At 32.8% G+C, this 17196-nt stretch overlaps 3 protein-coding genes across 3 annotated transcripts; 2 read left to right on the top strand and 1 right to left on the bottom strand.

Moving 5' to 3' along the window:
* Positions 1 to 6007: 6007 nt before the first annotated feature.
* Positions 6008 to 8519, bottom strand: Alas (5-aminolevulinate synthase). The gene is made up of 2 exons (XM_014246568.3): positions 7158 to 8519; positions 6008 to 6543 (listed from the first exon to the last, which is right to left on the bottom strand). Exons 1-2 carry the CDS (start codon positions 8419 to 8421, stop codon positions 6152 to 6154), a joined length of 1656 nt encoding a protein of 551 aa, XP_014102043.2. The 5' UTR covers positions 8422 to 8519; the 3' UTR covers positions 6008 to 6151.
* Positions 8520 to 8615: 96 nt separating this feature from the next.
* On the top strand, positions 8616 to 14923 carry alpha-Catr (alpha-catenin related). Its single transcript, XM_014246638.3, has 7 exons — positions 8616 to 9109; positions 9823 to 9941; positions 10072 to 10252; positions 11081 to 12597; positions 13361 to 13669; positions 13821 to 14027; positions 14383 to 14923. The coding sequence occupies exons 2-7, from the start codon at positions 9915 to 9917 to the stop codon at positions 14509 to 14511; spliced, it is 2370 nt and encodes a 789-aa protein (XP_014102113.2). The 5' UTR covers positions 8616 to 9109; positions 9823 to 9914; the 3' UTR covers positions 14512 to 14923.
* A 1479-nt stretch (positions 14924 to 16402) lies between these two features.
* On the top strand, positions 16403 to 16996 carry LOC106626808 (uncharacterized). Its single transcript, XM_014246642.3, has 2 exons — positions 16403 to 16510; positions 16624 to 16996. The coding sequence occupies exon 2, from the start codon at positions 16636 to 16638 to the stop codon at positions 16801 to 16803; it is 168 nt and encodes a 55-aa protein (XP_014102117.1). The 5' UTR covers positions 16403 to 16510; positions 16624 to 16635; the 3' UTR covers positions 16804 to 16996.
* The last annotated feature ends 200 nt before the right edge of the window (positions 16997 to 17196 follow it).

Raw genomic sequence — 17196 nt, 5'->3', positions numbered from 1 at the left:
TCATGTGATTTGTTTTCGTGACATGAAATTTTCGTTTTGGGCTGCCGGGATATATAAGAAAGTGCCTGCCCATGCCGCAAAGGGCCACTAATTGGTAGTGATGTGAGATCATATGATGTTTTTATTACATCAAGTGATTTGTTTTCGTGACACGAAATTTTCGTTTTTGGCTGCCGGGATATATAAGAAAGTGCCTGCCCATGCCGCAAAGGGCCACTACTTGGTAGTGATGTGTGATCAAATGATGTTACTATGACATCATGTGATTTGTGGCGGGACACGAACGCTTCGTTTTTGGCTGCCGGGCATATATAAGAAAATGCCTGCCCATGTGGCAGAGGACCGCAAATTGGCAATGCCAGTGAACTGATTGGAGCCCTACCTGCTATAAAAAGAAAATAGAGCTCTAAGACATTAATAAGATAAGATTCTGCTAGTATATTGTGTTGATATTACATGCTCTAGCGGATTAATATTTGCTATTAAAACATATTATTATATTAATTAAACTCCCCGTTCGCCAACTATGTTGTGCTTAAAGATTCTTTTTTATTTATTAATTAAGACTTGTGAGTTCCTACTTCTATCATCTCCAAGTGTAATAAAATGTATTGTGAAAAATTCTCAGCTCTAAATCCGGTCTCTACAAGTTTTGGTTGCATAAAATGTAGGCTTAGGCTTTTAAAAAGCCTATATTTTACACGAGGTTAATGAAATTTTCGATACCAACAAACTATCTTGGAACTATTCGATAATATTGAACTCAGCAACGGATTAAAGAGTTACTTGAATGTAGGTACCTAATTCGCACATAAAAAGAGATTTCGCTCTGTTCCAATTAAATTACAAGCGCCCAACAGCGGCTAATGGATGTTAATAAGAATCCATTTTAGGTAGAAGTGTGTTCGGATTTTGTCATTTCGTTTGAAAACGTTCTTTATCGCAACGTAGTGTAGATGTTCAAATATGAGCCGGACTGTAAAAAAAACAACAACATTTTCACGTACTTTAATAGAAATCCTTATTATTAACTTCTAAACAGGCTCCTGAGCCAATGCAAGCATGCCAATAATTAATAAAAGTTTCCATACACTTGCGAAAAGCCTCCACTGGAACGACCCTCTTTGCCTTTAGCAAATTTTTGTTTTTTCGGTTTCGGTTTATAATTCGAGCGCCATTCGCGAGTTTGTTGGGACAGTTTCGACGTAATATAAATTTCGTCGCGAAAATTGGTTCTAAGGTAATAAACGGGAAGAGTTATACCCAACATTATGCGGAAACCACATTTTATGTATGTTCCTATCGTACGACTGTTATAGTTCAAACTGATTAGTTGGAAAAAATTTATAAAAAGTTTTCTACAAACTTCCGTTGTGGACTTTTCAATATTAATACACATGTGTTATCACATTTTATTACAGCTGCTAAAGGCCTGATTTCTTACATACAATATCAACATACATTTGTATACTTGTATATTTACATACATATGTATATATAAATTTGCATTCATAGGAATGTGCAAATAAAAATCAAATTCAATTTAGAATTTACATTTCATCGGAAAATCCCTTTAACTGTAAATTGATTAGAATAAAGAGCGTTGAATTAGCTTTAATTGTAAGTGCAGGTTGGTGCGAAAAAAATTGACAGCAAGATATGTATGTATTAACATATGTAAGTATGTAGTAATGCAAAATTATAACAACGTTGCCCGTTGCTGATAGCGAAAACAAACAAATCACCCTTGAAATATTTTCATAATACAATTTAAATATACTTCCAAAATAGTAAACCATAGAATCTATTATCGAAAATTTACCCAAAAAAACATTTCATTATTAATTCGCGTTAAGTTAGCTATCTCAAACTTAACACGAACATGGCTAACATCCAACTAATTTAGCTAAATCATGGTCACTATTGCAATCTTTAGGTTATCTACCTAATTGTAGTAGGTTGCATGATTGTTTGGTCAAAAGTATTTTACTCTCTAGCCGGTTTTAGCTAGTTTTACAGTCAACATTGAAAAAAGAGATACAAAGAAGTAAGAAATAGATAAGTTCGGGTGTAACCGAACAATTTGCAACTTGCAAGGATCACTGCAGGATAAATACCTTCAAGTGTAGCAAAACCTTATATTAAACTAGATAAAACGTTAACGTAAAAAAGACAATAATACATGCAAAAAGAACATATGTACATGGACTTGATTTTGACCGATCACCTTGTAAGGCAACTATATCTTATGGTGATTCGATATCGGAGGTTCCGAGTAATGAGCAGTTTCTTAGAAAAAAAAGAACGTGTGCAACTCTGTGTACATTTTAAGGAGACAATTACTCTTTCATTGTCATTGACCCTTTTGTTTACATTTAGCCAAGTCCATAGCCTTTTTTCCATTTAGCCAAGTCCACAACCTTTATTTAAATTTAGCCAAGTTCACAACCTATGTTTACATTTAGCTAAGTCAACAACCTTTGTTTACATTTGGGGGCAATGAACCTTTTGTTTACATTTTGCCAAGGTCAATGACCCCTTTGTTTACATTTTATTAGGTCATTGACCCTTTTGTTTACATTTAGCCAAGTCCACAACCTTTGTTTACACTAAGCCAAGTCCACAACCTTTATTTAAAATTAGCCAAGTCCACAACCTATGTTTACATTTAGCCAAGTCAAGAACCTTTGTTTACATTTGGGGGCAATGAACCTTTTGTTTACATTTTGTGAGGTCAATGACCTGTTTGTTTACATTTTGCCAAGGTCAATGACCCCTTTGTTTACATTTTATTAGGTCATTGACCCTTTTGTTTACATTTAGCCAAGTCCACAACCTATATTTAAATTTAGCCAAGTCCACAACCTTTATTTAAATTTAGCCAAGTTCACAACCTATGTTTACATTTAGCTAAGTCAACAACCTTTGTTTACATTTGGGGGCAATGAACCTTTTGTTTACATTTTGCCAAGGTCAATGACCCCTTTGTTTACATTTTATTAGGTCATTGACCCTTTTGTTTACATTTAGCCAAGTCCACAACCTTTATTTAAATTTAGCCAAGTCCACAACCTTTATTTAAATTTAGCCAAGTCCACAACCTATGTTTACATTTAGCCAAGTCAAAAACCTTTGTTTACATTTGGGGGCAATGAACCTTTTGTTTACATTTTATGAGGTCAATGACCTGTTTGTTTACATTTTGCCAAGGTCAATGACCCCTTTGTTTACATTTTATTAGGTCATTGACCCTTTTGTTTACATTTAGCCAAGTCCACAACCTTTGTTTACACTTATCCAAGTCCACAACCTTTATTTAAATTTAGCCAAGTCCACAACCTATGTTTACATTTAGCCAAGTCAAGAACCTTTGTTTACATTTGGGGGCAATGAACCTTTTGTTTACATTTTATGAGGTCAATGACCTGTTTGTTTACATTTTACCAAGATCAATGACCCCTTTGTTTACATTTTATTAGGTCATTGACCCTTTTGTTTACATTTAGCCAAGTCCACAACCTTTGTTTACACTTAGCCAAGTCCACAACCTTTATTGAAATTTAGCCAAGTCCACAACCTATGTTTACATTTAGCCAAGTCAAGAACCTTTGTTTACATTTGGGGGCAATTAACCTTTTGTTTACATTTTGTGAGGTCAATGACCTGTTTGTTTACATTTTGCCAAGGTCAATGACCCCTTTGTTTACATTTTATTAGGTCATTGACCCTTTTGTTTACATTTAGCCAAGTCCACAACCTTTATTTAAATTTAGCCAAGTCCACAACCTATGTTTACATTTAGCCAAGTCAAAAACCTTTGTTTACATTTGGGGGCAATGAACCTTTTGTTTACATTTTATGAGGTCAATGACCTGTTTGTTTACATTTTGCCAAGGTCAATGACCCCTTTGTTTACATTTTATTAGGTCATTGAACCTTTTGTTTACATTAAGCCAAGTCAACAACCTTTTATGGGGCCAATAACCCTTTTTTAAATTATTTAGATCGGACTACTATAGCATATAGTTGTCATACAAACTGTCCGATCAAAAACAAGTCCCTGTATAGAACACTTTTTTATTTCACAAGATATCTACACACAATTTGGCATGGACCAAGGCAACGCAGCAATCTTCAAACAAATTGTTCAGATAGGATCTCTGTAGAATATAGCCGTCGTTAAAGCTGACCGATCATGTTAACTTAGTCCGTTTACATCTATCGTAGTAGCAGGTCAATTTACAATAAGTACTTCTCCGAATTTTTATCACTCCTACTTTTAATTTCTTATTATTTATAAATTTCATTAATTATTATTTTGTTCAATTATTTGTTCGTTTAAACTATTATTTAATATTCAAAATAATAGCCAGCTATTCGCGGTCTTTCTTCAAAAGTATTATTATCATTTTCTTTTTCGATTGAAAATATAAGAGAAGAAATTTGTTTTGAAATATTTTTTTATAATTTTGTTGTAATATTTTTTTTTAATGTTTATAACCTGAGTAGGGTATATTAAGTTCGCCACGTTTGTAATACCCAGAAGGAAACGTCAGACCAATTTTTATTAAGCCCTCTTATACCATTTTGCGTATAAAAATTTATGTCTCTGACACATTTATTTATTGATTTATCGTATTTTTAATAGTTTTTAACAAAACCGTTATGTGGGGAGTGGGGTCATGCCCACTTTTTAAAGAATTTTAGCCCAGAGGTGCTCTCAGTAATGCCATTCGTTACAAAAAATTACAATTTTATATCTTAATTTGCGGCAATTTAGAGGTTTTAGATTATTAGGCGTTTTGTGGTCGTGGCAGTGGTCCGATTATGTGTCCCATGTTTCATGAAGATATCTTAAGTGTTACTCAAATTACAGGATACACGTACAGACGGACGGACAAACAGTCAGTCTTCATCTTGTCTCGTCATGATTATCATATATTTATATGTACATATATACATACATAACTCTATATCTATCTCGATTAGTTTTAAGTGATACAAACAACCGTTAGGTGAACAAAACTATTTTACTCTGTAGCAACATATTGCAAGAGTATAAAAATAAAAGCAAAATAAGTCTAGTTATGAGGAAGTATATAAAAAACATACTTCCACTTAACAAGATTTATTTTGCTTTCATTTGCTCTGACTTAGCGAAAACCACGTGTGAAGCTGATAAGCACGAGTAGTTGATAAGGTTGCTATGTTAATGACAATTGCCATTTATCACCATTATACCGGAATTAAGTAAGCAACTAACAAATGTTTGGTTTCACTTTATCAAACTACATATGGTACATATGTGCATATACACGTATATGTATATATTCGCAAACGTATAAGTATACTGATTTCGTGATTCACTTTCAAAACAATATTTCATTACTGTCAGCTACAAAGTACTTAAGTGGTATGTTTCTCCCAAACCAGTTATTGAAAACATTGCACTCAAATACATTCGCAACGAAAATTGGTACAATAACATCAAAAAATACCTGTTTTGTTAAACTTACGGTATTGCATGCATACACACATATGTACGTATGTATATTTATATTTTCGTTTACTATCGACTCAACAGCCAAGCAGAAACAGCTGCTAAATGTATTTTCATAATAAACGAATTTTTATATTTAATTTTTAATAATTGTGATTGCATGCGAACGCCAAATTGTATAAGAAATCTGCAACACGAGGAAATCGAATATATATTTTGCTTTTTTATATTTTCTAAAATAAGAATCGAGGGTTTCCTCACTGAATACTCTCTTGGTGTAACCTTTTACTGTAACAATAAACTTGCCTGTTGTTGTTGTTGTTTTAGCTGCAGAGTTTTGTCGAGTTGACAGTCCTTGGCCGGAAAAAGTCCGGATCCGTTCCGTTTACGTAGACCCGACTGTTATGGGAACGGAATAAACTTGCATAATAACATGCTAAAGAATGCCAAACAATGTTAAACAATAAAAACCCTAAACATAAATATGTATTTATGCAAAAAGCTGAATTTTGTGCTTGAAGCATTATTTTATTAGCAATTCCATAATCGCATTTTATACGCGGATACCCATTCAAAATTCCATTGATATTTGTAAATTTGTATACATATGTGCTTTATATTTTATATATGTATTTATGTAAATAAAATGCATTAAGCCGTTGCAGCAACAACTCTTGGGCAGTTCGGAACTTGGCATCTCAAATCACCATTTACCGTTGGCGGTATTAACATATTCGATACGTTTCCTAAACCATTATTGCAGAATAAACAACCCTCGGGGCAATCGGGTACGGCCATTGGTAATTTCAACGATTTCCAAGCGCGTTTCATATCGGACACCAGTTGTTGCATCATTTCGATCGTATGGAATGGAGTCGGTGCTAAACGTAATTTCTCTTCACCACGAGCCACAGTCGGATAATTGATTGCCTGCATGTAATGTCCATATTGATGTAGTAGAATATCCGATATCTGAGTGGTTTTTAACGGATTACCAATGCGAATTGGTATTATGTGACTTTTTGTTTCTTCCACAGGAAAACCTGGCAATAAATACAGTCAATTAATATAAGTAAGATTTTGGTACAAAAATTATTTAGTTAATTTTATCAATTATCTAAAGCAATTAATTATATAATTTGCGTGTGCACATAAAACCATTTATTAAATTAAATGAAAAACACAATTAAATAGACCGATTTTTCTGACATGTAAAAATCGCGTGCCAAATAAGATACTAAAGAAAAGTGTATGTATTTACTTATACACGCCTTAAATAAGTAATTATATATGTATGTAAGTACATAGGTATATGCATATATATATATTTATATATATATATAACTTAGAAACTTTTTGCCAAATTGATCTGACCATGGACCTTGTCACGTGAATAGAGAAAATCGAAAATACAAAACTTCAGTTCGCGAGTATTGGTTAAAACTAGCTTTTAGCACATCAAGTACTTATATATGCATATTTGTAATAGCGCTACACATTGGACTTTGTGTGATTTTTTATATATACTTATGCAATAGAAGAATCTAAATAAGTAAAAGGCAGTAAAATTTTATACCACAATTATTGCTATAAATGTATGCGTAGCGTAGTAAAAATTAAATACTTTTGGAGTTAAATAATAAAAAAAAAATATTACCTTCACGCTGCAGTAAGCTTTTCAAATATTTTACATTGCTTTGATGTTTGCTGCGTAATGCACGTCCTTCGTCAGAGGCGAGTAATTCAATCGCTGCATAAGCACCGCACACTACAGATGGTGGTAGTGATGTCGTAAATATAAAACCAGCGGCATATGAGCGAATCATATCAATAAAAGTTGCACTGCTCGCAATATAGCCACCAATATTTCCAAAAGCTTTGCCCAAAGTGCCAGATATAATATCCATTTTCGGCAATAAACCATCTCTCTCCCCTATACCTGCACCATTACGACCGTATAAACCAACTGCATGTACTTCATCGATAAAAGTTAAAGCACCATACTCATGTGCCACATCACACAATTCCTCAAGTGGGCAAATAGCGCCGGTCATTGAATGTACGGTTTCGAAAGCGACTATTTTCGGTACATTACGATCAACCTGTTGCAGCAGTGATCTTAGGTGCTTTGGATCGTTGTGACGAAATATATGTTTTGGCACGCCACTATTTCGTATGCCTTGTATCATAGATGCATGATTGCCCGCATCAGAAAATATATGACAACCAGGGAGTAGTTTTGCCAAAGTGAATAGTGTTGAATCGTTTGCAACGAAACATGAAGTAAATATGAGTGCACCATCCTTCTGATGAAGTCGCGCCAAACGTTTTTCTAACATTTCATGGTGAAGCGAGTTGCCTGATATGTTACGTGTACCGCCAGCACCTGTACCATGACATTCAATAGCTTTGATCGATGCTTCCTTCACTTTCGGATGTGCTGACACGCCAAGATAATCATTCGAGCACCACACAGTAATAGGCCTTTCTTCTTTCGAATATTCCAAAGCATGTGGAAAAAGTCCAGGTCCGGCTAAACGATTCACTTTACGAAAAATTCGATAAGAATAATCCTGTTTTTTCTTCAAAATTTGATCATGGAAAAAACTTTCATATGCAAACTTATCAGTCACTTCAATAGCATTTCGATTTTCGATTTCCTTTACGCAACTCGTCATTGGTTTCGGTAACGATTCATTCGGACGTACAGCAGAGGAGGAGTAGGAGCATTGATTAGGTGTTGTATTTGTCCTTGGAACTGCAATAGCAGCCAATCCTGTTTGTACTTTATTGCCATCATTACCATTGGTATGGAATTGTTTGCTTAACACAGGACAATAAACGCCATAAGTTTGCACCAAAAACTCCGAATAATTGCGAACATAATTTGCACTAAAGCGACTTAAAAACGGGCACGACATGATGCAATTAGTTTCACTTACTGGGCACGTCTGGATTATGCAAACACTTAAAAACTTATGGGCGAAAACTTCTGCTCGTCTTGCAAGTCATATTGCAGCAAAAAATGTTATCGATAAATAAAGTTGATTTTAACATTCGATTTATATGTTGATAGAGTGACCAGCGAGCAATTGTACTGTATTTCTTAATAACATCTTTTCAAATAATGAATAAGGAATTTCTATATTGTAATTTTGCGTAATTTTCGACTTTTTCGGTGTGACTTTATAAATAAATATGTTAGTGTATAACATGTTTGCAGATTTTTTCTTGGAAGTGATCGACCGATATACTAACTACTCAACTAAGCGCCTATAAATATGCAACATTTGTGACTATTTACAAACTGTTTAAGCACCAACAGGAAGGCACACATGGAAGCTATGCGCAAATATGGCAGCAATAACTGTCTAATGAAAATGTGGCAATGCCATTTGTATATAATATTCAGTTGCTTTTTCGCATTTGCGCTTTATAACATAAAATTCAATACTTGTTTTCAATTTTTGATTTTCCAAGCAAAATAAAAAATACCTACTTAATAAAAATGTGCTCTAATTGGTTGTTAAAATATATTTGGATTGCGTCCTGACGTGATGCGTTTGGCGAAAAAGAAATTAAATAACGGTACTATTGTAACAGGCGCAGGTGAGATTTTGCTTTACCATAAAAAGAAACTATAATGTATGTATTTGATGTAATGTATATAAACAAGTGCTTATATTTGCCTTTAAACGCCAAAAATATTAAATTTTAGTTGTTGCATACATAATTATCATGGATATAATCATATATTTCATAGGAGCATATATATAGCTCAAGGTGCTTATTAACTTTTTCGTTATTAGAAATTTATAATTTACGTAGATTTTCATTTGCAATATGTACATATGTATGTGTGTTTACGCATTTGTGTGTTGCGTACAACAAACATATGCACCTTTGTAACTTAATCATGGTGGACAGGCGTGCAAGTTAAAATATATACAATCGTGTATAGCTGCATATACATATTTATATGTATGTATGTAAACATAGGTTAGGATTTCTATATTATAGCCGTTTATACATATGTACACTTTTACTATGTGGAACTAGGATATTTCTAGGAATTGAAGCTTAAGGAAATTTTGCCGCAGTAATTTGTGCTTGCACTGGCGAATTATTTATTTATTACAAAATAATATATTTGCTGAAATAATGTATGTATGTATGTATATCTATTTTCAACGAAATGTTATTTAAAATTTTTGTGTTGATTTTTAAACTAATTTAGCAGCTAAATATAGTTCTTACTATAATAAATATAATGTAAATATTTTGTCTAAAATGTAAAATTTCAACGCTTTTGATTATTTCAGCAACTTTTTTCGAACTTTCCAAAACTGCGCCTATATTATTACTAATCTAATTCTAAGATTTTTAAACTGAATGCTATTCTACTATAACAAAAATGTCGTCGTATGAATGTGAGAGAAGGGTAAGTGAAACGCTGTTTTGTATATACCTTTCTAAATGTTAACGTATACCCCGCTTTAAGTAGAAAAATGTAAATGAATTAAAAAAAGCATACGGTTGAATGAATAATTGTGTTATATTCTAATTTTTAGGTTGCTACTGAGAAACACCAAACCGGTGCGGCCGACCGTAGAGTGAAGGCAATCAGTCATGTTGGTCACGCGGTTAATTTAGCTATTGAAAGGTTCGTGACAATAGGCGAAATAATTGCCGAGGACAATCTCGATATCAAATCCGATATTTTGGAATGTTGCAGAAATGCAAGAGATGCAGGTAATTTTAACAGAAATGGCTAAATGAACATAAGTAGTATGTGAAAGAATAGCTTAACAAGTGATATTCACTTGCTAGTCAGAAAAAACGCGCTCTTTTGTTAATTTTTTTAAAGAAGTATTTTTTTAGAAATGAAGACAAAAAATGTGCATTTAGAGAATTTCATGTACTTAAATAATTAACGTTTCATTTTGAAAAATTTTGGATTCCTTTGATGTCCGGTGCCGATGTCCAGGGTGACCTTCGAAAAAAGCTATCTGGCGGTGGGAAAGATTTTTCTGTTTAAAATTAACTCGAATCCAAATTCCAAAAATAATTTATTAATACAATACGAGTACAATAGATGAAAAAAGTTAATGATCGAAATAGTGGCTTCCCAAAAAAGTCATATTTTCTAAAAAAAATTATACTTCCGAGTGGCTTAAAATTATGCAATTACCTTCATTCAAATTATCATTTCTAGCAATTTTTATCTAAGAAGATGCTGTGACAATTTCTATTCGATCACTCAGCCATTTCGGAGTAGAAACAGAAACGAAAGAGTTTCAATAAAAACGCGTTAATAGTTTTGGGAGCCGATTGCATTAAGTTAATAAATTCTTAGAAATATTCTCACATCGCCCAAACTATTCTTAAAATATTTACATTGGATGTAAAAAACGAATTTTTGAAATGCAGAAGTAGATATAGCCCCTTAAATATCACTGTACATATATCGCAAAAATACAATTTTACTTAGAATATATAATCGAACGTTTTAGGTATATGGATTAGGGGGACAATGTAGTCGAAACTACTTTTATTCATCTCTCTTTTTCTTTTGTGCAGGAAAATCAATCGAACGCTTATGTGATATTTCTGCCATGGATAACATGAATTACTCAACTTTAGAATTACCTGTTTACGATGAAAACGCTATTATAATAGCAGCTAAAGCACTCATATCCGCTGTAACTAGAATTTTGCTTTTAGTTGATATTGTTGTTGTTAAACAACTCCTCACTGCAAAGAGGAAAATTGTGAAAAGCTTACGAAAGCTTGAATCTGTTGTGAATTTTACCGAATTTGTACGAGCTTACTCGCTATTCGGCATTGAAATGATAGAGCTTGCATATCTAATACGAAATCAACAGAATAATATCAAAGAGGAAAGGCGCCGAGCGCAAATGTTTTCCGCTAAACAAATACTTGAACACTCTATTTCAATTTTATTATCCTCGTCTAAAGCGACGCTCCTACATTATGATTGTATGATAGCTAAGGAAAATCGCGATACAGTATTTTGTCAAATCAGACGTGCTATGGATTTAATACATTTTGTGGTTAAAGATTGCATATTCGAGACGCAATTTTTAACATCATATAACGAACATGCTGCGAAAAATATCGGCGGCGAAACTGTACAATCATCATCGAATTATTTAACCTTTTTATTGGAGAAATTTCGTTCGAAACCGTTGGACGACGCCAAACCGACTATGTATATAGGAAATAATAATTATTCGAAAAACGCCACCTCAACTACGTTAACCGAAAAGAAATGGAACAATGAATATACTAGTAAACGTCGAAATTCGTTTGGTAGCGAAGATGAGAGTATTCTAATAGGTAATAATTATAAACAATGTGGTACAAAAATTTCACCATTTACCGATCGAGACTTGATGACACCATTTAATATTGAATTAATCGAAGAACTGATATATGCTTTTGAAAAACTATTAGAAAAAACACATGACTTTACAGATTCAGCTTATACAAGTCATGAAAATAGAGAACATATTTTATTCCTTTGTGATCGTTGTAAACTAGAGCTTAAAAAATGTTTAAATATTTTATATAAGACCGAACGTAATACGAGACATATAATGGATGAAGAGATTGATAGAGTTATAGGTACAGCAAAAAATCTAACACAACAACTAATACTATCGGTTGCCGATCAGACAGCTGATCTATATCATTCACTGAAGACCTCAGTGGAATTAGTGAATAACTTTCATTTGTTGGCACTGAATGAGGATCCCACATCCTTTCAAGAGTGGTCGAATAAATTTCACGACTGTTGTGATCATATTATAGATGTATGCAAATTGTTACAGCACATCGCTTTTACAGAGAGCTTACAAGTACAATCGAAATGCTTAGCTATTAATTTACGGATATATGGTCCACAAGTAATACTAGCTGCTAAAATATTGTCGAGATATCCTACAAGTGTTCCGGCGAATGAAAATATGGACGCCTTCGCAGAAATGTGGAAGTGGCTCATTTCCGAAATTACAAATGTTGCACAACAAATATTAGACACTACTGGCGAGCAAATCGACAATAAATCAATTAAGGTAAGCAAATATATACAATATATACCACACGCATACTCGTATATGAGGTAGAAAAAGAAAATCGGAAAGATCTGTAACAACTGTTCGGTCGAAAGATTTAAAATGGTACTTAAATTAAAAAGTCTTTTGCGGTTAGATATTGCGCTCTGTGACTGTCCATGATATAACTTAATGGCGTGGATTCTAAACCCAAATAAAACAAGAAAGATGCATTTCTTATAGCATAAAAGGCTATAAAAAGAATTTTATCTTAATTTAGATCGCTCAGTGTGTACAGCAGCTATATGCTACAGTGGTCTGATCTAAACACTATATTCGCAGATTGTAGCGTTGCCTTGGAGCACAAACGATGTCCAATTTCGTGAATATACGAGTAATTTGTCAAATTAAAAAGTTGTTCATACAAGAATTTGATTAAAATTAAATAAAAAAGTTTTCCATACAAAGACTTGATTTTGATCGTTCAATTTGTATGACAGCTGTAACCTATGGTTCGATATCGGCGGTTCCGCCACCAATTACGTTAATCCGTTTTCACGGCAGTCGGATCTACGTAGCCGGAACCGAGTTTTGGACTGACCAAGAACTGTCAACTCGGCAGCATTCATCCAAATCACTTCAGAGATGTTTTCTGCCGCTACAACATCAACATAAGTTATCTAAAAGTTAAAATCGACGGTTGTTTTTGTTTTCACTGAAAATTCCTTTAAGTGTTTTTTTTTTTTTTGTAAAATACTAAATTATTTTCTATTATTCGCAATAGAAATTTAAACCGACTGCTGCACGACCGCTGTCCGTTGGTCAGGAGGAGCAGGGTAAAGTGGCCACAGCTGAGACCAAAGACATGCCTGCGGAAATAGCGCCATTCAATGAGAAATGGAATGATGAAGTTAACGAAAATAACGATATAATTAAACGAGCAAAAAACATGTCGGCAATGGCATTCGCAATGTATCAGTTTACGAAAGGCAACGGCACTTTGAGGACGACACAAGACCTCTTCACGCAAGCCGAGTACTTTGCCGAAGAAGCAAATCGTTTATATAAAGTATTGCGACAATTTTCCTATCAGGTGAACTAAATATATGCCATACGTATTTTTGTATTTACATATTTATGCAAATTACATTTCAATTTATTAAAAATATATACTAAGACTTAGACTAAGAATTTGAACAGTCAAATTTCATGTAATCGTTTGTATTTTCTCTTACTCACAACAGGTACCAGCTAGTCAAAATAAGAAGGATCTTTTGAATATTTTGGACAGGGTGCCGACTTTTGTGCAAACTCTGCAATTTACCGTTAAAGATCACACTGTCGGAAAGGATGCCACATTTGTAAAGGTGGATCACGTTATACGAGAAACTAAGAATCTTATGAGTGTTATTAACAAGGTTGTATCAAAATGTTTTGAATGTGCGACTAAGGTAAATGCTCGTTTATGAACCGATGTGAATGCTTTCTCTCTTATACCTATGCATGCGTTACTATTTTCAACTTTATCTACCCCACTATATGTTATTTTGGCAATATTATTTTAATATGTAATTTATGTTATCGTTTATTAAGTTCTACACTACTTACGAAACAGGTTCAATAAAGAGGTATTGACTCCTTCGAAACTTTGATTTTTGGAACCGAACACTTTTGTGAGAGTAAACTAACATTTTTGATGTTCTCAAATTATTATTATTTTATTTTTTTTTATTTTTGTTTTGTTTTTTTGTATCAACTCGTTTATGCGAGCGTAGACATTTAAGTGCATAATTCTATCTTTTCTAGTACAAATTGGACCTGAGTGGTCTCTCTGGTGGCTTGTCATCATCGGGCGCTTTAGGTGGTGACGATAACAATGCTGGCGGTATGGGAGATTCAAAAGGCACAACAAGCAGCTCGGAGGGGAGCATGTGACATTACGGGATGGCTCGAAGAGCCAAAGGTGATGCGCGTCGGACACGAGTCTCATTCTTATTATTTTAGCTAAACCTGCGACTATCTGAATATAAAATTCAATTAGAAATACACATTTAGTTGTTGTATGTAATTCATATGATGAATTGATGTTATGTTATATATATATATAGTAAAGAAGACAAAAACAAATCCAATTTAAAATTGTAATGAAAAATTATGTATTTCGAGGTTGATAGATGTTGTTTTCCCCCTTTTTATGCATGTACAAAACTTTCTGGCATTATTGCTTATACTTACAAATTAAAAAAAAAAACGCTATATTATGTAATTATGGTACTTCACTTTTTGTTTCTAAATATAAATAAATATATACATATACGTAAGCTAAATCGACTGTGTAAAAAACAAATATCTTGTAATAATTAATGGGGTTTGCGGGTGAGGAAAGCTATATAATTTCATATCATAAAAATCATAGAAAATTTGCCTCTTGCGCGTCATCTGTTAATGACGATAGCATTAAAAAAATAAAGAAACAGTGTTTGTAAATCGTCGTGTTGGCATCAGAGAAATACAGAGCATCTCAACATGTCCCAAGAGACTCAACACATTTTGGTTAATATTTTGAGTACCATGGGTGTCAATTCTAGACTCGTATCAAAAGCCCTGAATCTACTGGTGACGAGACGTGTGTTTATGAATATGACGTCGAAATGGTCCAACAAGCTAGCGAATGGCGCTCCAAAAATTAGCAGAAACCGAAAAAAACAAAATTCGCTAAAGGCGCTGAAGATCATCACAGCCGAGGCTCATAAAAAGTGTATGGGAAATTGAATTGAACGTTGGTGTATGTGTATTGTCACAAAAAGAGCATATTTTGAATGCGTTAAAAATGACAGTCCGTGTTAAATTTGATCAGATGTTGAAAACGCGTTGTATTAAGCTAGGACAATTCAAATGGACCAGTTCGAGTCAAATTTAATGAGACATTATTTTATTTTTTTCTTAAACGGATTTTGAATGCACTAATGTTGTTGTTGTAGTTATTGTAGCGGCAGAAAACATTTCTGAAGAAATCCGAATATTTCTCGTTGGTTAAAGATATCTTCTCTTACCATAAAATACACAAAAATTCCAATGACAATTTAGAAATACAATATAACTAGTTTAAAGACAATTGTAACAATGGCAACAACAAAACAATACACAATGTTTATTTATTGATACTAGGTCAGGTTGAAGCATCATTTGTATAAGTACATGCATACATATGAGTATACATACATATCTATATATTTTGTTATTTACTCTAAAATCTATATTCAATTACTTATTTAGAGCATAGCATATTTATTAGCACGCAAAACTATGCCAACCAATATAATTGATAAACATCAAATAGATTTTAAATAAAATAAATACATATTTCTCAACATAGAACCAGCAAATAGTAATAGTTTTTAAAATATATAAATTCTAATAACAATTAAATTTTATTACGAATTTCATCCTCGTTTTTTTAAATTAATAACATAAAACAAAAATCCTTATTAATTAAGGTACTTTATATTATTACATTTTTATGTTAATCATATTAATTTTTATAAACAAGGATGAAATTCGTATTAAGATTTAATTGCTATTTAAATTTATATATTTTATTAACTAATAATATTTGCTAGGCCTATGTTGAGAAATAAAAATGTGTTATAAAGATTTCGTTAATAGTTCACATCAAAGCGAGGCAACTGTATTTGAATATAATATAACCCGTACATGACCCTACTACTCAGAAACATTGGTGTGTAAGCCTTTTTCGTATGTAAATTCAATTCAAATCGTTATATTATCGATCTAACATGTTAACCAGGTAACCATGTACTGGCGGTGAGCCTATTTCCGACTACAAATATTTTGAAATTCGCATTGGATGACTTTAGTCGCATTTGAAATCTTTGTCGGAACGTATTTATTTTAAGTAAATTGTTTAACAGAAGTAAGTGATAACAAATTGAATTATTTAAAATAAAGAAAATCAAATATTAATTTAATAGTTATTTTTTAGTAATTTTTTAACTAATTAAATTTACAATTTTTTTTTATTTGCAGCAAAATAAAACCATGTGTGATTCAGCTTGTCATTTATATTGTTTGCATGACTCATGCTACTGTCATTCAAGTCTGCATTCTTGCTGTAGTCATTACAAATACTACAGATGTTATTGTCGATCATCCTACCATCGTTCATGTTGCTGCTATTTGTGGAGAAGAAAATGTTATTTACTTTAAAAGTCATGAATAATTGATTTATTAATTGAGAGACCACTGTTATTGGAACTAACTTTAAGGCGTAAACTCTATTTATAATAGCATCATTGTATTCCTGTAAAGTATTTAGTGTAATAAAGTATATGCAAATAATTGAGTGTTCAAAAATATTGCAAACTAATGAATTAATAAATATCGATCACAAATCCTAAAACACTCCAAATTTAGTGAAAATATGTCACAATTTTATGCCAAACTTATTTATTTTCTGCTAGAATTAGTTAACAGTTTCCATTCTCAATTTAAGTACTCGTCTATCTGAGAACAGATAGCAAAATAGATTAAATTCGAATCCACAAATTGTTTCTCACTATGTAATTTTTCTATACATACTGTACATTGGAAAATTTACTT

This window comes from Bactrocera oleae, chromosome 4 (genome assembly GCF_042242935.1).
Source record: "Bactrocera oleae isolate idBacOlea1 chromosome 4, idBacOlea1, whole genome shotgun sequence".
Lineage (NCBI taxonomy): Eukaryota > Metazoa > Arthropoda > Insecta > Diptera > Tephritidae > Bactrocera > Bactrocera oleae.
Note: the sequence above shows the minus strand (reverse complement) of the source record. Positions and strands in the feature narration are given on the sequence as shown.

Coding starts and splice junctions, on each gene's coding strand:
- Alas (XM_014246568.3), bottom strand. CDS start 8,421: ATGTCGTGCCCGTTTTTAAGTCGCTTTAGTGCAAATTATGTTCGCAAT. Junction 6,544..7,157: donor AAGCTTACTGCAGCGTGAAG/GTAATATTTTTT, acceptor ATTTATTGCCAG/GTTTTCCTGTGGAAGAAACA.
- alpha-Catr (XM_014246638.3), top strand. CDS start 9,915: ATGTCGTCGTATGAATGTGAGAGAAGG. Junction 9,942..10,071: donor CGTATGAATGTGAGAGAAGG/GTAAGTGAAACG, acceptor TCTAATTTTTAG/GTTGCTACTGAGAAACACCA. Junction 12,598..13,360: donor TCGACAATAAATCAATTAAG/GTAAGCAAATAT, acceptor TATTCGCAATAG/AAATTTAAACCGACTGCTGC.
- LOC106626808 (XM_014246642.3), top strand. CDS start 16,636: ATGTGTGATTCAGCTTGTCATTTATATTGTTTGCATGACTCATGCTAC.